At 43.4% G+C, this 24,144-nt stretch overlaps 6 protein-coding genes across 7 annotated transcripts; 4 read left to right on the top strand and 2 right to left on the bottom strand.

The window, feature by feature from the left end:
• The first annotated feature begins 230 nt into the window (after nt 1–230).
• Nucleotides 231–4,642, top strand: LOC116615988. Its single transcript, XM_032377753.2, has 4 exons — nt 231–437; nt 924–1,010; nt 1,999–2,236; nt 2,853–4,642. The coding sequence occupies exons 2-4, from the start codon at nt 944–946 to the stop codon at nt 3,706–3,708; spliced, it is 1,161 nt and encodes a 386-aa protein (XP_032233644.1). The 5' UTR covers nt 231–437; nt 924–943; the 3' UTR covers nt 3,709–4,642.
• On the bottom strand, nt 4,291–7,052 carry LOC5508944 (major facilitator superfamily domain-containing protein 6). The gene has a single exon (XM_001629416.3). The coding sequence runs from the start codon at nt 6,271–6,273 to the stop codon at nt 4,657–4,659; it is 1,617 nt and encodes a 538-aa protein (XP_001629466.3). The 5' UTR covers nt 6,274–7,052; the 3' UTR covers nt 4,291–4,656.
• Nucleotides 7,053–7,758: 706 nt separating this feature from the next.
• On the top strand, nt 7,759–9,782 carry LOC116615987 (major facilitator superfamily domain-containing protein 6-like). The gene has a single exon (XM_032377752.2). The coding sequence runs from the start codon at nt 7,904–7,906 to the stop codon at nt 9,461–9,463; it is 1,560 nt and encodes a 519-aa protein (XP_032233643.1). The 5' UTR covers nt 7,759–7,903; the 3' UTR covers nt 9,464–9,782.
• Nucleotides 9,783–10,023: 241 nt separating this feature from the next.
• LOC5508925 (major facilitator superfamily domain-containing protein 6) lies at nt 10,024–11,862 on the top strand. The gene has a single exon (XM_032377751.2). It carries the CDS (start codon nt 10,210–10,212, stop codon nt 11,812–11,814), a length of 1,605 nt encoding a protein of 534 aa, XP_032233642.1. The 5' UTR covers nt 10,024–10,209; the 3' UTR covers nt 11,815–11,862.
• Nucleotides 11,863–13,996: 2,134 nt separating this feature from the next.
• LOC5508924 lies at nt 13,997–20,842 on the top strand. 2 transcript variants are annotated; one of them, XM_032377750.2, is made up of 8 exons: nt 13,997–14,180; nt 16,074–16,220; nt 17,114–17,251; nt 17,330–17,453; nt 17,741–18,910; nt 19,173–19,260; nt 19,352–19,569; nt 20,430–20,842. In XM_032377750.2, exons 2-8 carry the CDS (start codon nt 16,139–16,141, stop codon nt 20,557–20,559), a joined length of 1,950 nt encoding a protein of 649 aa, XP_032233641.1. In that variant the 5' UTR covers nt 13,997–14,180; nt 16,074–16,138; the 3' UTR covers nt 20,560–20,842. The 2 variants fall into 2 exon arrangements, with proteins under 2 accessions (XP_032233641.1, XP_032233640.1); XM_032377749.2 differs by having other exon boundaries at nt 13,997–14,262.
• Nucleotides 20,843–21,911: 1,069 nt separating this feature from the next.
• LOC5508943 (signal recognition particle 14 kDa protein) lies at nt 21,912–24,081 on the bottom strand. Its single transcript, XM_001629415.3, has 5 exons — nt 23,946–24,081; nt 23,786–23,858; nt 22,957–23,084; nt 22,673–22,705; nt 21,912–22,489 (listed from the first exon to the last, which is right to left on the bottom strand). The coding sequence occupies exons 1-5, from the start codon at nt 23,967–23,969 to the stop codon at nt 22,391–22,393; spliced, it is 357 nt and encodes a 118-aa protein (XP_001629465.1). The 5' UTR covers nt 23,970–24,081; the 3' UTR covers nt 21,912–22,390.
• Between the last annotated feature and the right edge of the window lie 63 nt (nt 24,082–24,144).

Below are 24,144 nucleotides of genomic sequence, written 5' to 3'. Positions count from 1 at the left end.
AATATTTCAAACAAAACCCCGCCCTCTTCGTTCAACCCCTAGCCGCAGTCACCAAGTTTTGTAAGTTTAGCAAAGTTCAGAAAAAGGGAAGAGAAATTATTTCTCCCCTCCTATTTCCTAAAGCAGTACACTGCTCGTTTTGGTTTTCCTTAGCGTCTTGGGGCTGGTTGGTACGGGCGTTCTTTTGGTAAAATAATCATAGAAGAAAGAATATAAAAAAGTACTTAAAACTTGTTTTGTTTTTGTTTCGCCGACGATTACTTTCAGCTTACTCTTGTTTTGAATTTTGATTCGCAATTTGGCAGGTACCAGTAATCCGCAGCCGGTACAACTTCAATTTTATTAGCAAAATACAATAAACAAAGGACTGTAACCAAAGCAAAGTGTATTCTTATCCACTTCTCGTACATCTGAAAAGATATTCAGCGATAAAATAGGTAAGATACACAAATTTTTGGTTAAGCAGTATACATGCCGTTCGTAAGGTTAGCCTATACATGTAATATCTACAGCCTTCTAATCGTACAAGCACTTATTGAAACCTGCTAAATGTAATTAGTAATTATGTGAAAATGTCGATCATTTCTTTATAGCCCTAATCACTGCTTGTGATAATACTCGAGCATTATCCCATGTTAAAAAGTTAGCTAGAAAGGCTATCTTAGATATAGATTTCTAGGTTTCTTAAGAGCAACAGATAAATTAAAGGGCTTCTTAGCATGGGGTCTACTTATTCAGGTCAGGTTAAACTAAAGAGGGGATTAATGCTTTGCGACTACTATGTTTTCGCAGATCGGTCATGCTTGTTTTCCTGGCTCAAGTGATGTCGCTGATGCAGATACTGATATTTCACTATAAAATAAGACACTCTGTTCTCTATGCAGGGTCGACCATTAAGCGCCATATTTGTATTTTTTTTCCAGCGCGAACGAACGGCTTCGCAATGCAGCTCCATTATGTTATTTTTGCCTCGATTGTGATACATCATACGCGTTCATCCGTACAAACAGGTATGACGACAAAGATGGTGATCGTGATGCTTCTATGGTGGTAATGGTAATGATGGTGATGTATGATGTTCAGGATAATGGTGATGGTGATATAGTGATGCTGGTGGTGATGATGATGGTGGTCATGATGTTTGTGATAATGGCGATGATGATGATGATGGTGATCAGGCCCGTACCCAGGGGGGGTGCCCCCCCCCCCCCACAACGGCCGAATGTCCACTTTTGGTTCTCAATAGACATGCTGTTTGTAGACAAAACTAGGTATGATATGTAGCCAAATCCGACAAAAAAAAACATCCCACGGCAATACTGCAAAGGTATAAAAAAATCATTTTTCGTTTTTTCGGGGGTGTTCAGATTTTTATTTTACCCCCCGCCACCCCTCCCCCAGGAAAAATTAGATGCACTTTTTCAGATTTCGCATTCCCCCAAGAAAAATCCTAGGTACAGGCCTGATGATAGTGATGGCGATGGCGATGGCGATGGCGATGGCGATGGCGATGGCGATGGCGATGGCGATGGCGATGGCGATGGCGATGGCGATGGCGATGGCGATGGCGATGGCGATGGCGATGGCGATGGCGATGGCGATGGCGATGGCGATGGCGATGATTATGGTTATTATGGAAGTGGTAATGATGCTGGTGATGGTGATGGTGATGTTGATGATGGTAATGATGGTGGTGGTAATGATGATAGTGATGTTGATGATGTTGAAGGTGGTGGTAATAATGGTGATGATGGTTGTGATAATAGTTATGACAATGACTAAGATCCCTCCTCCCTGGCGGCCAAAAAGTGGGCCATTTCTTATTGAGGGATGGTCAAATACTATGTTTTTTCCATATGATACCTATGACTGCGCATTCCCTCCCCCTCCTTCAGCCAATCCTGGTTACCACTACGATTATTTTAAAGACGATTATTATTCAATTAGTAGTAAACACAATAATGTACAGATAACCATATTTGCTCTAACCATCCGCAGACTCATTAAGAAATAACCCCCGATACATGTTAAACGCCAAGCGACAGCACCTTGCTCATCTACCATCCACGCGTCAAAAAGCATCCGATGCCATGTATGGGTCTATACAAGAGCACGTCATCCCGTCCTTTGCTGTCAGCGACCCAGGGGAGTTCACTTACCCAGATCAGGTCGCCTCCCTAGGTGACATCCGGCCAGATGTCGGACCTGATGAGACGCTTGCGCCAGGATATCAGAGGTGAGTGTACCTCCCATGTGACTTGAGTCGTATTCCAGCGCTACTTTCTACTGGATTTTTATTGGATTAATAGTGTCTTATGATGTGTTTGGTACTTTCGTGATAGCTTGTAATGGATGGTGGAAAACCAGGGGCGGCGAAGCGGTCCCATAAGTGGGGTGACGAAAGTTGGGGGGAGGGGTGGGTGGTGTTTTCAAATTCTTAAAAGCGCTATTTATATGAACGCGGGGGATAACCTAGGTTTTTATGCATGTGATTTTGGTATTCCTGCTCTAGTTTGTAATGGATTTAGTAGAACTAGATTAATAGAGTATTTTGATGTGTTTTGTATTCATGCGCTAGTTTGTAATGAATTTAGCAGAACTAGATTATTAAAGTGTATTTTGGTGTGTTTGGTATTCCTGCGCTAGTTTGTACTGGATTGAGTAGAAATGGATTAATAGGGTGTCTTTTGGTGTGTTTAGTATTCCTGCGCTACTTTGCAATGAATTGAGTAGAACTAGATTAATAGTTTAAATTGAACTTAGAAACAGCAGAAAACCAGAGTCTTACAAGGCGTGAAGTAATGAGTATAGGTGGTGGGTTATGCTATAATGAAAGTTTATAATTTCATCAGGTACGCGTACAACGGTGTTGAAGGCGAAGGAGGCGGGGCGGCTTTTGGTCAGCAGCAGGAGCTACTTGCAGGTGGATTCGAAAAACCGGAGGGTAGTGAAGGCGCGGGACAAGACGATGCTGTCTACATGTCTAGCCCGCACAGTATAATGGGAATGGATCAGTACACGAGCGATCAGGAGCCTGGAACCGAGCAAGAACAGTTTAGCGATTTCTCAGATAATAACGAGGAGAATATTTATTACAGACCCCCTCCCTCAGCGGATATGCCGGGAGAATCAACTGCTTACAATGCACCTTTTTACCCCAGCAATGACGTCACGAGTAAATATATAATAGAGCATGAAGGGATGGGTGCACGCGTGTCTCCATGGAGACAGCACGTGTACGACTTACAGCCCAGGCTCCCTCCGGCGATATTGAAGAAGTATCTGAAGAGGCTGATCGAGCAGGTTGGTCCAACATTATCATGGAAGCAAGCAATTGCAGCCTTTCGCCCCAGGCCTCAAAGCGGCGGCATGAGACCACAGAACGGGAGTCGGGGGACGTCTGCTGTAGGAGGGAGCGAAAAGCCTTCTGGGATATCTCATGAGCAGATCCGCAAACTGATGCAAAGTAAAGTCAAGACTGCAGAGCTTACGTCAGATCTTACTGCGGAGGCGAAGAATCTCGTCAACATTCTACACAAATTCAGGCAGCGACTTCAGCACAACGCTCTCTTAGAAAAGGCTAGGCCGAAAACCAAGATACAAACGAGTGCAAGTAAAGTCAGAGCTGGAGTAAAAATTAAACAGAGCGATGCGTACCGGCAACAAACGGACTTGAAGAAGGTTGCAGATGTATTGAAAAGCATCTGACGATGAGATACTTGTTTGCATTTGAGGAAGGACTCTGCAATTATTTGAATTTTATAAGTTGCGTCTATTTCCTGATCGGGTTTCCTATCAAAAGAAACTCTGTAAAAAAAAACCGTCTCAGATTCCAGGTTCCCTAGAGGCTCATTTACTAGCACGGGAAACCCGGTTCGAAGGCCAGGGGCAATGCTGAGCTGACAGCAAAAACAACGTCTTTGATAAAGTATCATTGCTTTTTTTATTCACTTACCTTTCAAATAAGATGTGGGTTAGAAATGTATGGACTTTCTACCCCTCATTTAAATCTCAAGGAACTTCTCTGACCCGACGCACACGAGAAAAGCAATTACAAGGCATCCGTTCTAAATTAATTCAACATTGATTAGACCGAGTTGAAAGATGAAATCAATCGTGCATGCACGGCCACCATGCACGGCCACCTTACCGACCATGAAACCCGGGGGGGGGGGGGCACAGCCACGCCCCTACTGGTCTTTTTCATTATAATTTGATTTATAAATAATATTGTTTGCACGAGTCTTAACCGCCTCACGGCTAGTTACACGTAATTGTATATCCATACAATCCTATAAACTATTCTTTATTTAATACTTTATAGTAAACCTATTTATCAAAGTTCACATTAATGTCTTTAAAAAGCACGTGTTATTCCTTCTTCTTTCTACTTCTACTCTTTTCTATATTTTCTTAGTAGTTTGTACTGTATAATTCAAAACAAGTGTGTGTCAAACCCTGCTACCAGTAGCATATATGAATCAGAATTAGAATGAGTACAAGTTTAGTAAAATACTAAAATAGTTTAGTATCCACTAAAACTGTGTCTTCATCATTAAAAAATATGTATTCCATTGAGGAACAGTTTTCAGAATTAAAAACGAATAAATAGAATGTAGCAGTCCATCAAGGAACGGATGAGTAATTGGTTGCGTATTATTTCTCAAAATCATGACTCTTGTTGATATAGTGAGCCTGCATGCTTGAATCAGGGCTTTTCAGGTTGTTTGCGATAATGAACAGAAACATAACAAGTAGACTCATTTCGCCGAACACTAAAAATGCTGTGGCAGACCCGAATAAGTGCACCATGCACCCGCCAAGCAAACCCCCGGTGGCGTACCCTAGCCCGGTATAGAAGCCGCTGACCAGTCCTTGTAGCGTGGTTGCGATCTCGGTCTTAGAACCGACGTACGATACGAACGATGTCCACACAGCAGCCGTGGTGACACCTTGAATGAGCTCGATGGGGAGGAAAAGCCAAGGTCGTGTGCAGTACGAATAGTAAAAGAACCTCAAAGAGTAACACAACAGGCCCATGTACACCACTTTAAAGTGTCCCACATGACTGAGGAATCGGTCTGAGAAGGTATAGACAGTGACTTCTGCGGCGGAATTAGTCATGGTTATAAGACTGAAGAGCTCTTGTTCGCCTCCCAGCTCCCGAAGGTGCCAGAATAGAAACGTCTGTATGAATCCAATGGCAGTGCCACAAAAAAACACCACGAAAAGAAATACTACTAAGTCAAGCCGCTTGAAGATTTTTAGAATTTCCAGCAAACCCGGTCCACAACCGCTGGTATCTGGCTTGTGATACTTAAAGCGGGTAGCGATGCATATCGCGCCGGCCATAAAACATGCAAACGCGTAGAAACATGGCACATAATCCACGTCCATGCCATTACTGCACGGGTTAAGCCTCTGGCGACCGCTGACTGCCAGTCCTACTAATAGCGCCATTGTTCCGTAGCCGACAGATCCCCAAAGCGCTTGCTTGCCGTATTCGTGTGTATCCGAGCCTAAGGCCTGTAGAGTGGCCGTGTCCGCGAGGCACTGCGCAGGAGACGCGAATATTATTCCAAAAATAGTGATTAATAAAAGCCCTATGAAAAGATAAGAAGAGTTTGCTACGGGTTCGGGCGCGACGTGAGTTTTTAACGTCGGGAAGTGTACTTCCTGAAGGTCGACATCACGCTGGCGCTCAAAACTCCTGAACAACCCTAGCGCCCATGGGAACAGGTTACTCACGCCAAATACTCGGTGATAGTGGTCTGGATCGGGCGGGGAGGGCGGGTTTGTGTAAGACTTGTTAGCATAGAGATGGATCGAGTTAAATCTGTAGCACGCGGCAGGTTGAACAGTACTCGGCACAATCGCTTGCGAGAATGTTGCTATTAGCCAGAACGACAAACTCATCAACAATACCACTTTGTATTTATTGTACTTGTCTGCTATAGCACTCCATATCGGGGTACACACGAACTGCAACATGGCCCTCGTCGCGACAAGAATCCCCATCTGACGCGGCGATATAAACAGTTGTTTGAAATAAAGAGCGAAAAACGGCCATAAAGATCCAAACGCCGAAAAGTAGAAAAAATAGAACAGCTTGGATACCAGTCGCCTCTGATTAATCTTTTTCAAACAACCCTTGGCGCAGAGGTTTTCATCACTTTTCTGATCTTTTTCGTTCTTCTCCTCCTCCTTACCATCATCTGCGATTTCCTCATTTTCATCTATTTGTATTTCTTCGCGCTCGCGTTTGAAAGCCATATTTAGGTCACAGATGTGTGGTATCCATGTGTTTGTATTTCTTGTAGGGTCGACCTGAGTTTCTGTTGCGGTCTTTCAGGTGATGTCATCATCAGACCACCGCCACCTGCACTAAGGGACAGGTCTCGCCGAGGCATTACCGACGCTTTAGGTCTCGCCGAGGTATTACCGACGCTCTAGGTCTCGCCGAGGCATTACCGACGCTCTAGGTCTCGCCGAGGCATTACCGACGCTTTAGGTCTCGCCGAGGCATTACCGACGCTCTAGGTCTCGCCGAGGCATTACCGACGCTTTAGGTCTCGCCGAGGCATTACCGACGCTCTAGGTCTCGCCGAGGCATTACCGACGCTCTAGGTCTCGCCGAGGCATTACCGACGCTTTAGGTCTCGCCGAGGCATTACCGACGCTCTAGGTCTCGCCGAGGCATTACCGACGCTCTAGGTCTCGCCGAGGCATTACCGACGCTTTAGGTCTCGCCGAGGCATTACCGACGCTCTAGGTCTCGCCGAGGCATTACCGACGCTCTAGGTCTCGCCGAGGCATTACCGACGCTCTAGGTCTCGCCGAGGCATTAACGACGCTTTAGGTATCGCCGAGGCATTACCGACGCTTTAGGTCTCGCCGAGGCATTACCGACGCTCTAAGTCTCGCCGAGGCATTACCGACGCTTTAGGTCTCGCCGAGGCATTATCGACGCGTGAAAAATTCTGGTCGGTGAGCAAACTGGATCTAATTCAAAACAGAAATGACAGCTTTTCCTGAGTTACCGGACAAGCTTGTTCGCTAATCAACTCGACCCAATCCCCAGCGCAACATCAGAATTGCGAATACAGATGTTTTATGTACGTGCTCCGTTTTAGTATTTAAATGCCAAGCCAACATCTCTCAAATTTCTGTGAAACATTTACACATCCAGCTATTTTTCGGTCACCGCCATGTGGGTGTAGGGGAACACAACCTCGATACGCTTGGTAGTTAAAAATCTCAAACGCTCCTACATGAAAACAAGCAGTTCCTTCGTGCCTTGAACGATACCACTTTTCCCTGCAATTCCTGCGCGCCTCGCATATATAATACCACTTTTCCCTGCATTCTCTGATGCACGCCCCGGATTTTTTTTCCAATCAAAGATAACAAAATTTAGAGCTTGTTTGAAAAGGGGTATAAGCAGTCCGTAGAAATTGTTGCATGGATTAAACAAATCAAACAGTTCCATGCATTGTTTGTTAAGAAAAATAAATGGTCAAACTCAGAGCGACAAACAGAAAATTTCTTGCTAATAAGAACTTTCAGATGATTTTATACATAGATTTGAAAATTGTAGAGATTGATAACATGAGATGTTAGCCTAGGAAAAGGGTTCTATCATGTTAGTTACGCTGGGAGTACAGTTTGTATAAAAACAAATACTGCCGGTGAAGTAATTTGAAAAGGATAGTGTAAACTCCGGGGTGATAAACAAGAACTAGAACAATCAGGAATGCTCGCAATGCAAACTGTTATTTTAGATGCGTAATCGTATGAACAGGTAAATTCAAAGCTTTCACGCTTCAAGTCTATAACCTCTGCTAGAAAATGTGTCAGATGTGAACCTCCCCTCTTAATAACAAAGAAACACGTTACTCGCTGAATGCCAAATATCACTAAGAAAAACATTTCAATGGCTAGCAGTAGCGACAACTACAGAAGGCGAAACTTAGAAGGCGAAAACAATGAATCACAATGGAATCTAAGTAATAAGCTAAACCTGGCTTTGCTGCCGTCGAAAATATTTTATTTTTTCTATTTCTCGGCCTGGGGATCACTTCTGCCTTATCTCGCTTTGTATTTTAAAAAGCTAGGTCTGTTGCCGAGTCAAGTAGGCGTCCTTATGGGACTCAGGCCGTTCGTCAACTTCATCTGTGTACCTCTCTTTGGTCTCTTTGTGGACAAATTCAACAAGGGCAAGCACGTGATAGTGGTCGCCTTAGCTGGATCCATTCTGACAGTATTTTCAATCTCCATAGTAGCTCCTGCAAAGGAAAACTGCCATGAAGTATTCAACATCACGCGCCGAGCGCTGAGAAATGATTCAGTTATATTCGTGCCGCTGGAAGAGAACTTTAACTCGACATCTGTTAGAGTCTTTCACGTGTACAGGACTGTGACTGCAGCGAGGCCTTGGCCCTTGGGCGTAATACTGAGCCTCAAAGAGTGCACAAAGTCTCGCACAAGCGTGGTGTTCGTTCGCGTGCTACTACTCCTAATATTCGGGAATATCATCGCGTCGCCCTCGCTATCCCTCGCTGACACGGTAACGATGCATAATCTAGGGGGAGACAAGCATAGGTACGGGGTGCAGAGGCTGTGGGGATCGCTTGGGTTCGGTGTGGCAGCGTTTGGCATCGGTGCGCTCGTCTCTGCTAGGGGCTACTGCATGGGAGATTCCGGAGATTCTCAGACAGTAGATGTAGACTATACACCGTGTTTCTACAGTTTCGCTGCATTCCTGTCGTGTGCATTAATTACGTCTTTCAAGTTTAACTTTCCAAACGACACATGCCCCAAAGGAAAGACCTCTGACAGGTTGTATACGGTGCGAAGCCTGTTGCGCGGGCGCTTCCTTATGTTTCTCCTAGTAGCTTTTCATTTCGGCTTCATGATCGCATTCACGAAGACCTTTCTGTTCTGGCATCTGAAGGAACTCGGCGGCACCCAGCTGTTGTTTTGCATCATAACTGCTGTTAATTGTATCGCGGAGGTGACCATGTACTTTCTATCCGCTAAACTCCTCACTTTCATAACCCACACGCGTGTGTTGTACATGGGATTCCTGTGCTACGCTATTCGCGCCTTTGCCTACTACCTCATTACCAGTCCCTGGATGGTGCTCACGGTCGAGATCTTGTCAGGGATCACGTCAGCTGCATCTTGGGCCGCCATGTTAGCCTTTGTAAGTGAGAATAGCACCCCCGGATACACAGCGACATTCCAGGGGGTTATCCATGCGATTCACTGGGGCCTGGGCTGCGGTGCCGGGGAAATGGTCGGGGGGTACATGGTTGATGCTTTAGGGACTGGAGGGTCATTTTGTGTTCTTGGTGTTCTGTCATTAGGTCTGTTAGTTCTTGATATCGTTACCAACAACATGGAGCGGGTTATGAATATTTTACAAGGAAGGTGTAAAGAACATGCTTCAGGGGCGTATTAACAAGATTTCACACAAACTGGCTTTGGTTCACTATAAATCTGGAGGTAATCTAAATGAAAAAGTCAAGTTAAGCCTTTATTATAGCAGGTGCTATAACGGCCTAGAAAATCGTGCTTTAAAAACCGATTATATGGCTTAAGTTTGGGCTAACCATTATGCCTTTTAGAGGGTTAGAATAATATCATTTGCTATCTGTGTCTGATATTTTCATGTCTTATTATAGTAAACTGTCATCTATTTTTTTCTTTTTTCCCCGAATTTGTATAAAAGTACAGTTCTTGCTTAAACAAAGAGCCGATTAAAGTCTCAAAAACGATCATAGAATATTGTCAAGTCTTTGAATGGACGTCCAACCCTTTGATGAAATCCCCTTCATGACCCAAGAACTCAAAGAACCGTTTAAAAAAACCCAACAACAAACCAATCAAATCCACTTCCGATTTATATCCGAAAACACATAGTCCAATCACAAGGCTTAATATCACGCGCGTCGTATCGCTTGACAGCCTTGGCATGTACTTTATGGTGCCCCATGAATTATTCATTAGGCTTGACGCCATCTCTCGGACCAGTTGACTTTTTATTCGAAGGTCAGTGATTCAACTCTGACGTGATCGAAAAGATTTTTGCAACTTGTGGAAACGAAAAAATCCTAGCTTTTGTCATTGTTTTTCTAGACTTTTCCATATCCAGTTGATTTAATTTCCAAGCGCCTTTATAACTCTTTATGGCAACAATTGTATAACATGACTTCAGAAGACAAGAAAGCAATTCTAGACGACGACGAAGGAGACGAGACGAGGAAGAAATGTTGCCCGTCCGTGAACCGTACTCTTCTAGTCCCAAAAGGGTTTTACTTTTTTTTCTTCTCGGCCTGGGGCTCGCTACTTCCCTACCTCGCGCTGTACTTCAAGCAGTTAATGCTGTCTCCTAGCGAAGTAGGCATTCTCATGGGACTAAAACCATTTGTGAACTTTCTAGTCATTCCGATTTGGGGAGCGATTGTGGATAAATGTCATAAAAGCAAACTGGTATTAGTGATCTCCATGATTGCACTCATAACCACAACATTCTCCCTCTCGCTCGTACCCGCGCCTAAAGAGAAGAAAGTCATCGTTAAGCGAATGTGTAGCATCAGTAACGGGACCAACAAGTTCGTAGAACCGAATTTCGTCCATAGACCTGTCATGGATAACCCTGACTACGAGCTGACAGGAGAACCCGAGATTGACAAAATGGTAGATATGGATAAGAGCAGGTATCTTCCCTATTTCTACAAAGGGCCCAGTCCGTGGCCTTTGGAGCTAATAACACAATTCAGCATAGACGAGGACGAGGAGCACACAAAGTTCGACACGACGCCAGCGTTTATAACTCTCTTCCTGATCACATTTTTTGGGACGTTGTTTTCGTCGCCGACCCTCGCCTTGGTGGACACAGCAACGATACAACTCCTAGGAAAGGAGACGTATAAATATGGCATGCAGAGGTTGACCGGTTCGATAGGATGGGGGATTGGAGCCTTCGTAGTCGGAGCGTCACTCAAGACAACCCATAAATGCAGTAACGATATCAGCTATGAGATCGTTGACTACATTCCGTGTTTCTACACTTTTGCAGTGCTCATGTTCTTGGGGCTTGTTGTCGCCACGAGGTATAAATTTGACGAGAGCGCGCAGACATCCCACGGCGGGAGTCTTCGTGTCGGTCTGCGCGCGCTCAAGAACCCTAAATACATCATGTTCCTATTCACCGCGCTTTACCTAGGCTTCCTAATGGCGTTCATAAAAACATTTCTGTTCTGGCATCTAAAGGACCTCGGTGGCACTCAACTCTTGTTTAGTATCATCTCCGCGGTGAACTGTTTCGCGGAGGTGAGTATGTACTTTCTGTCAGCTAAACTGATTAAGAAGATAGGCCACGCGAAGGTGCTTTATCTAGGACTCATCTGCTACTCTATAAGGCTCTTTTACTACTCCGCTATCCCCATACCTTGGTTAGTACTCGTAGTCGAGCTATTACCAGGTATTACTACCGCGGCGGTATGGGCTGCCTGTCTCTCGTACGTCAGTCTTAACTCGGGCCCAGGCGCCGCTACCACGATGCAGTGCATTTTGCACGGGGTGCACTGGGGCCTAGGTTACGGCGCGGGTGAGGTTATAGGAGGAGTGATGGTGCATCACTACGGCGCTCCATTCACCTTCGTGTTCTTCGGATGCTTTTGTATCATCGTACTAGCCATGTATATGTTGATTAATAATTTCTGCGGTTCGTCAGATGATAATAGTGATAGCCAAGGTTGCAAGGAAGTCTCCCAGGCGGAGTCGGAAGAATCGGACATTGAGAAATAATTTAGTTTCTTATTGTAGCTGATCCAAAATAAACAGCATTATTCATAAGGACTGGCTCGATCTTCATTTGTTTTTCACTGTTTGCACTTCAATCGTTAAAGATAATACTAACTATCTTTATCATTGGTCATTTTTCCCGGCGTAACTAAATCTATAAACATACAAAATCGTTTATTTTGACGTTCATTTTGTTAAGCGCATTTTATTGTTTTATCTCTATTATTTCATACTTGTAGTTTTATTTGTAATTTTCATCACTGTTATTTCATTTTTGTCGTTTCGCCTGCACTGTTTCGTCTGTATTTATATATCATCTCGACCTGTGTCGTATCATCCCTATCGTTTCATCTCAATCGTTTCATGATCGTTTCATGTCTATCGTTTCATGTATATCGTTTCATCCCTACCGTTTCATCTCTATCGTTTCATCTCTATCGTTTCATCTCTATCTTTTCATCTCTATCGTTTCATCTCTATCGTTTCATCTCTATCGCTTTATCTCTATCGTTATATATCTATCGTTTCATGTCTATCGTTTCATGTCTATCGTTTCATGTCTATCGTTTCATCTCTATCGTTTTATCTCTATCGTTTCATCTCTATCGTTTCATTTCTATCGCTTTATCTCTATCGTTATATCTCTATCGTTTCATCTCTATCGTTATATCTCTATCATTTCTATCATTGCCAGCACTCTCTCGGTCCAAACAAATCCATAGACGTGACTTTACTTTCTGACTCATCACCAATCCCCTTGCTTGGCCTCCTTGCAAGCGCTGATGCAATACCTCTGGACGCTTTATCCATGGCTGCTTCAACCCTAACCATCATCCTCTGCAGCGCGGCATCATTGAGGCGCAGGCTCTGGTGCAGGGTGTGAGCATCCATCAGATCGGTTATATCACGCGACACGCACTTTGCACACTGCGCGAAATAACGCTCGTCTGAACTGTCGGTATTGCTGTGGCCCTGACCACTGGTGCACTCTGTCATTTGCATATGATTAACATCTTTACTAAGCGAGGCCCCACCAGGTTGTCTCTTGTGTCCGCAAAAGTGCAAACTACCGCGAGAACTGTTGTATCCCGGTCGATTTTCCTGCTCTCCGTATTGGCGGACGTGACTGACGTCATAGCCACCACGACTCGTTTATCCCGAAGAAGAAAATGCACATGCGTTATTGTTGTCTGTCTTTGACGTTTTCTCTGCCCAGTCCTCTTTTCCATCTGACTCTACATAACGACACCTCAAACAAGCAGCTCCCATGATATGACAAAGATGCTAATGACTTTCGTGTTTATCGTTTTCGCGCGAGTGGAAAAGAACGATTAATCATCGAACTATGACGTTGACCATTATGATATGCCAGTTAATTTAATTATGTTCTGCCAATTATGCATTGCTCATTCTATTTTGATACTGATATTGAATTGAAATTAGAGCCTTGAGCCTTGTGTGTTGCACATTTGTTGGGGCTAGTAAACAGGGGTTTTAACCCTAGACAGCACTGCCCTTAGTTATCTATAATAAAGCTGGAAGTATATTTTAGAAATGCGCATTGACTACCAATTACTAGTTGGTATAATGCTCCTATGGGGCGATTACCCAGCGTACCCCCCACCCGTACATTCTATCCAAGCACAAGGAATGCGTCGACATCATAGTCAAAGAGATGCTCACGTGTACCCAGGGCGACAAGTTGCACAGCGCACTTCCGCTTGTAATAAGAATATATGTTCCTCCATGGCATTTGTAACTTATAAAGTGGCAGAAATTGGATCATTGTATTAGTAAATACATCGATGCGTTTCAAAACCAAAAAGATTTGAACTTTCGGTCTACCAATTGTTTTCCGTGATATTTACTCTTATACACCACAATATTCATCACCTCATTGTCACAATGTTGTGGAATTTGATGCGGTAATGTTGTGAATCCGCAGTTTGCGAGTAATGAAAAGCTAACGCGATGTTTTCTTTTCCTAACACTCGGACCATGTTTTGCGCAAACAAAAAACCCTTAGTTCGACGACATTTCTTTTTCTTTCTAGACGATCAAGTTCTCGATCACCACATTTTCCGGTGGCTCGAGGAAATGCCGAGTTGTCACAAAGCGCGGTCTAGTCTCATTTTGACCCGCGTGCTGATTGGTTCACCCGAGTCAGGCGATTCTAATGGGACTAGCAGGCATTTAGAGTATCAGATCTCGCTGTTCATTTCACTTTGTTTATACCTGTAGCACAGATGAGAGAACCGACCTTTAGACTGGTTCGTACTTGGGGGTATACACCGCTAGTACGTGCTTGAGTCGTGGTGAGATGGTTGCATCTAATGTAAAGTGGAAGACGACTCTAGTGTCCTTCTGAGGTGATTATGAATGGTAAACTTGCAATGATAACACTAGCTTTTGGGACGTTGTGGCTGTTACTGTGTACCGCTCAGTCTCGAAGTAAGTATCCTCACAACTCATCATACTTCTACATTTTAATGTCACAATAAAATGTATAGTTTCGCTTAGCTAATGAATGGATAAGTCACGTCTATTTCAGAGAATAGGGATAATAGATTGAATGATCTTCCTATCTTCCGGCTCTGTCTGCGTAAGACTGTAAGCATTGTTGCCATTCATCAATAGGCTCCCATCAACAGCTGTGTGGATAGCTTTTCTTTAAAAAGTCAGACTCAGGCAGTTTTACGTAGCCTCATCATCTATCGCGCGCGAGTCAAAACAAATGCCAGACTCGTGACCTTTACGAGCAAGGAAACAATTTTGTAAGTAACATACTTCTATGAGAAGTACGATATGCGGTCACAAATATTTGCGGTATTAGATACAATAGACCTACCATGGCGGCTTGCTGTAAAGGCAAATGACATTGTTTACAATAATTATTAAATTTTTTGTCCAATGCCAAGGGGTAGGAAGGGGGGGGGGGGGGTGTACGCTCAGAGCTAATTATTAGGATGCTCATTGGGAAAAAGGATAACTAAAGATTACTAAAGAAAATTAAAAGTAGACCTAATAATAATAAGTGGCGTGTTAGACTTAATTTTATATCCCAAAAGAACAAAAGGTAGAATATACCAATATAAAGCGAGATGCTGTTGTTGCGATGAGAACCCTAAGTGTACACAAACACTTAGAGAAGCTCTCATCTCTCCGCCCCCCGTCCTGGCCCCAAGGCTCAATGACGTTATAAAAGACACAATCTTATGATATCCAAAAATACATGAGGACCAGGTGAAACTTGCGTTTTGGATGGCGTCCAGCTAAGCGTTTGTTTAATTGTTCTCGATAGTTGTTGCTGGCTAAGTGCCGGTAGTTTTTGTTGAGTGCCTGTAGAATGTGCCAGGATTGTAAAAACGCGGAATGATGACAGATATAATTCAATACGTGTTCTCGTTATTCTGACATTATGCGGAGCGATCTAAGGTATTAATGGTTCTCATGCGTTCTGTAGCTATATTTTTAAGAGCATCGTAATAGCGTGTGGTGCAAAAAGGCCCGCCCCTTCCTAAATCACGCAAACATCCGTGTACGAGATAACGTGAATAAAAAAGTTTTTATCCACTTAAAAGTATAAGCGCCGCTTAGAAAACAAAAACTACACGCAAACAAACCTCTCAGCTTGTTAGTAAACATTATCGCCGATAGAAGGTCATTACCAACTCCTATGATACTTGTATAATACCACAAGGACTTGTATAAGAGAGGATTTTTTAAAAATGACAGGCACAGATAATATCGATATATAGTCTTTTCACATACTAGAAAGGGACAAGGGCGAGAATCGCGTGTTAAGCTATTAAAATAGCACTTCAAAACAATAAGTTTTGTCGCGATAGGTCGGGACGTGTCAGATAACAATGGTTTAAACGATAAAGTGTTTATAAAAGTGGCACTAGGACAAAAACTAACACAGAAACAATAACTTCACATTCCGGCCACTGCACTGCGCCAAGAATAAAGCGACGTTCAATTTGATACACTTAATCACAGCCAAGGGAGCAGAGCTGAATTACTCTAAGAACGTCGTCTTGCTCTTTGAGAAGGCATTAAAAAAAAACACATCAAAGCGTTCCGCGTAAAGAACAAAACAAAGCCGGCGCTATGTCTTTGTAAAAACTCTTCACGACCTTTTCAAATGAAATGAAAAGAGACGATGAAGGGAATGAGAAATAATGCAGGTGGACAATATCTACACCTTCCATTGTCATTTGGACTTATTGTCTTTCTTGCCTCCTTGTATGGTCACCCAGGAGTCATCTCGCCTGAGCGGCCAGTTGTTCCCAATGTGACTGTGACTGGACCGAGCGAGATCAAGATGAACTGGTGCCGAGTACGCTCCAACAACGTGGAAATCGACCACTATGAACTGTTCATTGATAATGAGCTGGAGTATTCGGGTAAGAGAACGTCTTCTTTTATCAGGCCCATACTAAGGTCGAAATTCCACTTTCGGATATGAAGGTTTAAAGCATAAGCGAATAAGACTAAAAAAAGGCATTATAGATACCTTATTCTGCTTTTTTTTGTTACGAAGTGAAAATGTAAAAACAACGGGGGACTTGCCCCAATCACGATCTTGCGATAAAGTCAGTTTGAGTTATAATCTCAGGGCCATAGCCAGTATGAGGCGAACAGGGAAAGGTCATTATTTATCGGAAGGGGGGGGGGGGGGGTAGGGAGGGCTGCTAAGTTGGATTTTTTCTGGTTTAAATATTTCGACCCTCCCCCAAAGATCCCACAAATGTAATAAACACCCACAATTGTAATGACGAGAAACCTGTGCAGTACAAACGAAAAGGGGGTTGGGCACTGCCACAAATATATGCTTTATAATTTCTTAGCCAAAAAAATGGCCTGACTGTCGCCGTATCCAATTCAAATTGTGGGGGGACAGAGACCGCCCCCTCCCCCGCATGCCAAATTGTTGTTTGTGACGGGGGCACTGACTAAGGCATGCCAATGAAGGGGCGGCGGAGCAGGCCTAAAACACCACCATGCTCTCCCCAGAAAAATTTTGAAATTCCAGACTTTTAGGACGCTCGGAAATTGATCAAAATACCTGTTCAAAAAAATAAGGCCCTCCCCTAAACCCTGTATCAACATTTGAGGCCCTCCCCCAAATAGATGCTAAAAAATCGCAACCCGTCCCCCAAACATAGCAGCCCTATTCCCCCGTTAAATAATGACCCTTCCCTTACCAAGTCTTCTAGTATCGATGCAATGTATGATTATATGTATTATATACTGTTTACTTTAACGTCGTTAACCTGTTAATATTGCTGCGTTCTAGGAATCGATGTGATGTATGTGGCTAAGCGCCTCAAACCTTGGACAGCTTACGAGATCAAGCTGCGCGCGTGCGGGTTCCTTCCCGGAGCCTCGTGCTCGCTTTTCTCTCGACCCCTCCTTGTGAAGACCTTACCAAACAGTAAGCTTCCTAAAAAGCTAATCCTTTTTATTTTTTAAAGACATAGGCCATTCATTCGTCCGAATAATTTCATTCCAGGAGATAATCGCACGACAATCCAGTCGAGCGCGTCCGTGTTCAAGGTGATGCTAGTGCCTACGTACATGTTCATTAGTGGCGTACTGGTGGGTGTACTGGTGGTCGCTATGGCTCTAGTATGGAGGTAGGTATTGGTGGGTGTACTGGTGGTCGCTATGGCTCTAGTATGGAGGTAGGTATTGGTGGGTGTACTGGTGGTCGCTATGGCTCTAGTATGGAGGTAGGTACTGGTGGGTGTACTGGTGGTCGCTATGGCTCTAGTATGGAGGTAGGTATTGGTGGGTGTACTGGTGGTCGCTATGGCTCTAGTATGGAGGTAGGTACTGGTGGGTGTACTGGTGCTGGCTATGGCTCGAGATGCTTACCAACATAACTATGATTCACCATGTCTTGTAATAATTCCTTTAATAGATATCTTCAGTGCAACGACACATGGATAAGTGCCCCCCCATTCGAAGAACAATACACTTATAATGTCGAACCTTCCGTATACGGCTTTCCTGATCTCGCCCCATTTAGTGACACCACAACCAAGCTGCATGACACAATGAATGGAGTATCGGACTACGTGTTGGATTCGTCACGACACACTCCCAACCATACGGCGGTACAAGCGTCCGTGGCTACTGATGGCTATTGCGTTATAACCGATGGAGCAGAGGATCGCCTTCCTTTTAATGTTTCTGTCACTAAGATGGACGACGATGGCCAGCAATTTCTACTCTCTATAAGCGATGCGCCAGCAAGCATACCAGACGACGGGGACTGCGATCAGAAGAGTCTAAGAAGAGACCGGTCTTACAGTAACATTGAGGTCAAGATAATCAGCAACAGTTGCACCGTCAGAAGCGGACAGACTGAGCAAACACATCACCTTAGGAACATATCCGCTGGTGGTACTTTTATTTGTGCACAAGGGTCAAGTCACGTAACAGCCTTACCTGATGCTTCATCGTCGAAGAACTTGAGTACCACTGAACTCTCGAGTAGAGACACTAGTTCGGAGCATTTTGACAATCCAGGGAGTGTATTCAGTGGGGATACTAAAATGTCACTACTCTGCCTCAACTCCGATTTAGACAACTATTTAGCGAGTTTCGACGAGCTGAGACATAGTGAAGAATACGAGGCTGGAGAGGCCGCTGACAGAATCCGTAAAGGTGCTCATAGTTCGTGCCATGGACAAGAGAGAACTGAAGACACGAAAATAAGCAGCGTCTCACATGGATCCACCGACAGGGGGTACCCTGGGGATCAGCATGGCATCCATACTGATAGGGGGCTCACTTGGGTCCAGCATGGCATCGACGACAGGGGGTACCCTGGGGACCAGGTTGATGTAGAGACCTACAGGGAGTACCCTGGAGACCAGCAGGGCATCGTCTGTGTCATAGACAACAGCAATATATATATTGGAGCCCAGGAGTGCGCAAGTACAGTAAACGTCGGGGACAAAAAGCGACACGTGCGAGTCAAATTGCAAAACCTAGTGCGAATACTCGAGAGGGGAAGACCGAAGGACAGATGTTTCGTTTGCGGCTCCAGTCCCCCCGCGACCGAACACGTGTGGGAGGTGTATAGGTACGACTAACATGAATATTAGTATGCTTGCTATGCAACTAGTTACAAAAGCGGTTTTGTCTTTCAATCATTCCTTTTAGGGAAATTACCAGTTTAGTATGTTTTGGGATGGACAAATGTAGCAAAGGTGTAGAAATTTTAGAGAGACGAGCCTATAATTTGCTCTCGGAGGACTATAATCGTCGGATTGTACTTGTTTCTTGTGATTTCTGGGTCCATACGGTGATCCTTCTTAAATTTCGCATTCCTGTCACTATTGCAGGCACTTGGGTTACATCGTGGATTTAGAAGAGAGGAGAGGAAAAAACGAGCAGCGGGTGGACGAAGGACTACATCTCTGTATTTACAAGGTAAATGTGTCTCTGAACCCCCCCCCCTCCCCCTAGTTTCACTCCACTTTTTAATGGCAAATTGTAAAATCACCTGACATGATATCCTCAGGCCATTTGCGAGTTGAGCCCACGGGTCCTGGTACTAGCCACGGGTGATGGTACCACAGGAAAGTCCGAGAATGCGACGAGTTTCCCAGGATGCGCTACGATGGCACTAGATCGAGGCTGGCATGTTGAGCTGTATTCCTGGAAACACGCACTCAGCACAGAATGGACTAAGCTGGCGAGGAAACACCCGGATCGAGTCCACATACACTTCTTAGACAAGTAGGTATACTAAAAACACGACACACTGTCGTTAACACACCCGTAACGACTTCGCAAAACTTCTTAGACAAGTGTGTATACAATAAACACAACACAATGGCGATAAAACACCGGAACGACTTCGCATACACTTCTTAGACAAGTATGTATACAATAAACACAACACAATGGCTATAAAACACCGGAACGACTTCGCATACACTTGTTAGACAAGTATGTATACAATAAACACAACACAATGGCGATAAAACACCGGAACGACTTCGCATACACTTCTTAGACAAGTGTGTATACAAAAAACACAACACAATGGCGATAAAACACCGGAACGACTTCGCATACACTTCTTAGACAAGTGTGTATACAATAAACACAACACAATGGCGATAACACACCGGAACGACTTCGCATACACTTCTTAGACAAGTGTGTATACAATAAACACAACACAATGGCGATAAAACACCGGAACGACTTCGCATACACTTCTTAGACAAGTGTGTATACAATAAACACAACACAATGGCGATAACACACCGGAACGACTTCGCATACACTTCTTAGACAAGTGTGTATACAATAAACACAACACAATGGCGATAACACACCGGAACGACTTCGCATTCCCTTTTTTAACATATCACAATACACTGGCACCACGATCTACTTCATATACACCCCTTTTTTACCAAGTAGGTATCACAAACACAGCACTTATGACTAAACTTGCCCGAATCAAGTTCCAGTAATGACTGTTATATCGATCTAATAAACGCGAAGGAGAAGTTGATGCTTATGACCTAGATCAAACGTGCACACTAACGCACCATCCAATACTAAACAGTGTTACTATTTCGCAGGTATGTCAACCATATCACGTTTGTAGATGGTAAAAACGGCAGGAAGTGCCTGCCACTAAGCACTGAGCTGGAAACATTTGGCAGCCACAATGCGCAGGGACTAGGACGAGTCATGTACCACAACGGATAGGTATTAGCCTGCAGTCCGAGGATACGGTCTTCCTGTGATCATGCTTGGGCTACCTGTGCTATATGGTGGCAGCTTGTGGACTACCTGTGGTTTCGCTGTTAGCAGACAGTTTAGATATAAATATTTTCATGGTTTACTAACAAAACAAAATTAAACCCCAGAAGCATCACAGTTATATAAGGATATGTTTATTGAATAGCAAAGAGTTGAATATTATTGTATGACCCGATTGTAAATAGTAAAAACAAAATAGATTGGTCAATAAAAAAATACATTGAGGGAATCAACGTAACATAGATCCTTAAAATTCACTGAAAATTAAAGTTATATATCTTTCTTCTTTTACAGAGTAAAATCAGTTGCGCTTTTACCCTCTTTAGACATTTTAACCGTTCATACACTATGCCTGGGCAAAGGCATGTTTACATGCCTGGATTTTGGATGAAAATTTTGTCGCGCGAGTGTTAAAAAAAGCCAATGTAAAACGACTCGCAATTTTTCTCGCGGCGATATCAACCGTTATCTACATTGTACTCACTATGTCAATTCAAATTGGCTAAGAGTACCAGCTATATCTCGAGAGTCTCCGCTAATCAGCTAGCATATAGAAATTCTACGCACGTCATACATCTTGGGCCTATAGCGCGAAGATTGTGAGTAGTTGCGGCTTTGCGGAGAAAGCGAGAAAGTGTGTTTTACTAAATCAGTTTGTAATAAAGCCAATATTGTATTCGGTCTTTGTGATATCCGGAATAAACAATGTCTCACTAGCATTAAAACCTCATCTACATCTACATACTGGGCGTTCACAGAAAACACAAATATGGCGGAATAATCAGAAGTTACCGCGCAACAAAAATTGCGGGAGATCGCGCCATGTTGCACCTAGTTTACTCTAGTGCTCGAGCTCCGAGCTTCACTCACAAAGAGCTGCGCTCGTAGCCAAGACCAGCGTGACACTCAGCCAAGACAAGCGTGAAACTCAGCCAAGACAAGCGTGACACTCAGCCAAGACCGGCGTGACACTCAGCCAAGACCGGCGTGACACTCAGCCAAGACCGGCGTGACACTCAGCCAAGACCAGCGTGACACTCAGCCAAGACCAGCGTGACACTCAGCCAAGACCAGCATGACACAGCCAAGACCTGCGTGACACTCAGCCAAGACCGGCGTGACACTCAGCCAAGACCAGCGTGACACTCAGCCAAGACCAGCGTGACAGTAAACGAGTGGAGCTCGGGCCTCTGATAAAACAGGCCTTAACACTGATAAGACCTTGGAAAATTGTAAACATTTTCTTACAATTCAATCGCCTATTTTTGTTCATTAATCACAGATAATAAAAACAGATATGGTCTGATTATCTTTTATTCATCTAAGAGGACCCAAACATTGTATTTTTTGCAGACAAAAAAAGTGCTAAATCCCAGCATAGGCCAGCTCTTACTGGATTTCCCATGCATGTAGATAAACTGTAAGGAAGCGCAGGGTCTGGTATGAGCTTGCAGTACCTACACATCTTCTACCTACCACAGAAAGCCTCATCAAAACAACTGGAATTAGGATTGCCAAATACTCGAGAATGTTTGATCACATACTGTAGATCATTTGATTTATTGCGTATAGATCATATGGCACCCCCATATTGTGGACAACCGAGAATAATTATTATTGTGGTTAACGTGAAAGTGGTACGATGGATAGATATGCATTCTTACAAATTGGTCCCTGTTGCTTAAAACCTTTCTCTATGTTCAATGCACAAAGATCTTGGAAGTGCACCTATCAATGACACCTTTCAAATAATTTATAGACTTGTGTCATTCATTGTCTATTGTGTAGCTTTTGCTTTATTGGCTTTACTCTTCTCAACCTTCTTGTCTCTCTTTTTCAAATTGTCCATGTTAGCTTTAAGTACGTTTGCGTAGGCCTAGGAAAAGAAATAGAAACCAGTTAAATCATACACTCAATGTCTTTACTATTTTCCTATCATTAAATTTATTTGGTAAATCTAAGATTCTAAGGCAACTTGACAGTTTGCGGTCAGTGGGCTGAAATCCATGTAAAAAACAAGGTCAAAGTAATATTTTAATAAAGATGTAACTATACTTACCAGTTGAAAGCGGTTAACATCTTTTGTGTTGACCTAAGAAATGTTATCAAAAAAAGATACACATTTTTACAATTTACTTTGTACAGTGAACACTTGATGGCCTTGATAAGCTCTGTAGAATGATCATGATCACAGGAGAATACATGGGAAACAAAATTGATAACAATTGTCTCTACTGCATATATAACAAAGCAAATTTGCTCTCTCTTGCTATATCATTGTACCACAGCCCCACTAAAAATCATAGCCACAAACATAACTGCATGAAAATGTTTTTTACTCACTATTGTGCTGAGTTTTTTCTTTCCGTTTGTTGCTCTAAAAAGGCATTTACTCTCTCCTTCATGTTCAACTGAAGTTAACTTCGCATGTTTCTTAGAGGCTCTGGGTTTGGGCCTAGTTTGTCCATTATCTAGTGGGTGGAGAGAAATTAGTTCTACATAGAACATGGGCTGGTTGTTACAGTAGTCCAGTTTAGAATTCCACCATGCCTGCTGGACACAGGCATCAGTCTAACTATTAATTATGTAGTGCCAGAAAGACTAGGCATCTTTTGCCAAATAATTGAAGCACTCCTTCTCATGTTATGTTTATTCCATGCTAAAAAGTTTATCCCCAAACAACAGCGCAAGACAAGTGATTCTTTGAAATACACAGGCATTGGCAATTCAACAGTAATTTCACCAACAGTGCAAGTACTGTAGGATATATAAATAGAGGTGCAACCAGTGGTGAACAAATCTTTGGGCTAAATATGGGCTCAAAAACTTGATTGCTGAATTGAATGAAAATAGACTCAGGGTACAAATTTAAAAGATACAGATTTTAAATTAACCTGAGTCGGAACAAAAACATATTAATGCCTGGGAATCTTTACTATATTGTTATAATAAATCTTGAAGCGCATTTCTTGCATAAAGTGTAGCTCTTTTTGTATAGAACACGACTAAACGAGACGGGTTTAAGAACACGACTAAACAAGACGGGTTTAGAGGAAACATGCTTGGACAATGTCCATTTGAACAAGAGAGCAAGAAGGCGACACTTTTACATTAAAGTTCGGTATCACCAACCATAGATGATATTTATCGCGGAGTGCTCTAGCGTACTTACACTTCTTGACTGTGATATAAACAGAGCCAGCCGTTCGTGACTTCTGTAGTAGGTACGTCAGCTGTGTTAGGAACTACAAGGGACTACAGGGTTAGTCTAACGCGAAAAACCGATAGAGTCAATAGATATATGTTAAAGACATATAACAGGTAATACATACGCCGTCATTATCTAAAAGTACCATGGTAAATAGACAATCCCGGCAAGTAAACTATACGTGTCTTTGAGTTTTCTTTGAAGATTCGATCTTGCTGGGTAGCCTGGTCTTCGACACAGGGACCCCACCAACAGTGTATGTTATAATAAATCTTTACTTTAAGGCAAAACCACATTTCTATGTAAATACATAAGACTAACTA

Source organism: Nematostella vectensis, chromosome 2 (genome assembly GCF_932526225.1).
Source record: "Nematostella vectensis chromosome 2, jaNemVect1.1, whole genome shotgun sequence".
In the NCBI taxonomy this organism is placed as follows: domain Eukaryota; kingdom Metazoa; phylum Cnidaria; class Anthozoa; order Actiniaria; family Edwardsiidae; genus Nematostella; species Nematostella vectensis.
Note: the sequence above shows the minus strand (reverse complement) of the source record. Positions and strands in the feature narration are given on the sequence as shown.

Excerpts from the sequence above, each read along its gene's own strand:
- LOC116615988 (XM_032377753.2), top strand. The coding sequence starts at position 944 with ATGCAGCTCCATTATGTTATTTTTGCCTCGATTGTGATACATCATACG. Across the intron at positions 1,011-1,998 it reads GCGTTCATCCGTACAAACAG|ACTCATTAAGAAATAACCCC; the intron begins GTATGACGACAA and ends AACCATCCGCAG. Across the intron at positions 2,237-2,852 it reads CTTGCGCCAGGATATCAGAG|GTACGCGTACAACGGTGTTG; the intron begins GTGAGTGTACCT and ends TAATTTCATCAG.
- LOC5508944 (XM_001629416.3), bottom strand. The coding sequence starts at position 6,273 with ATGGCTTTCAAACGCGAGCGCGAAGAAATACAAATAGATGAAAATGAG.
- LOC116615987 (XM_032377752.2), top strand. The coding sequence starts at position 7,904 with ATGCCAAATATCACTAAGAAAAACATTTCAATGGCTAGCAGTAGCGAC.
- LOC5508925 (XM_032377751.2), top strand. The coding sequence starts at position 10,210 with ATGACTTCAGAAGACAAGAAAGCAATTCTAGACGACGACGAAGGAGAC.
- LOC5508924 (XM_032377749.2), top strand. The coding sequence starts at position 14,187 with ATGAATGGTAAACTTGCAATGATAACACTAGCTTTTGGGACGTTGTGG. Across the intron at positions 18,911-19,172 it reads CACGTGTGGGAGGTGTATAG|GCACTTGGGTTACATCGTGG; the intron begins GTACGACTAACA and ends TCACTATTGCAG. Across the intron at positions 19,570-20,429 it reads CACATACACTTCTTAGACAA|GTATGTCAACCATATCACGT; the intron begins GTAGGTATACTA and ends ACTATTTCGCAG.
- LOC5508943 (XM_001629415.3), bottom strand. The coding sequence starts at position 23,969 with ATGGTACTTTTAGATAATGACGGC. Across the intron at positions 23,859-23,945 it reads TACTTTTAGATAATGACGGC|TTCCTAACACAGCTGACGTA; the intron begins GTATGTATTACC and ends AGTCCCTTGTAG. Across the intron at positions 23,085-23,785 it reads TTATATCACAGTCAAGAAGT|ATAATGGACAAACTAGGCCC; the intron begins GTAAGTACGCTA and ends TCCACCCACTAG.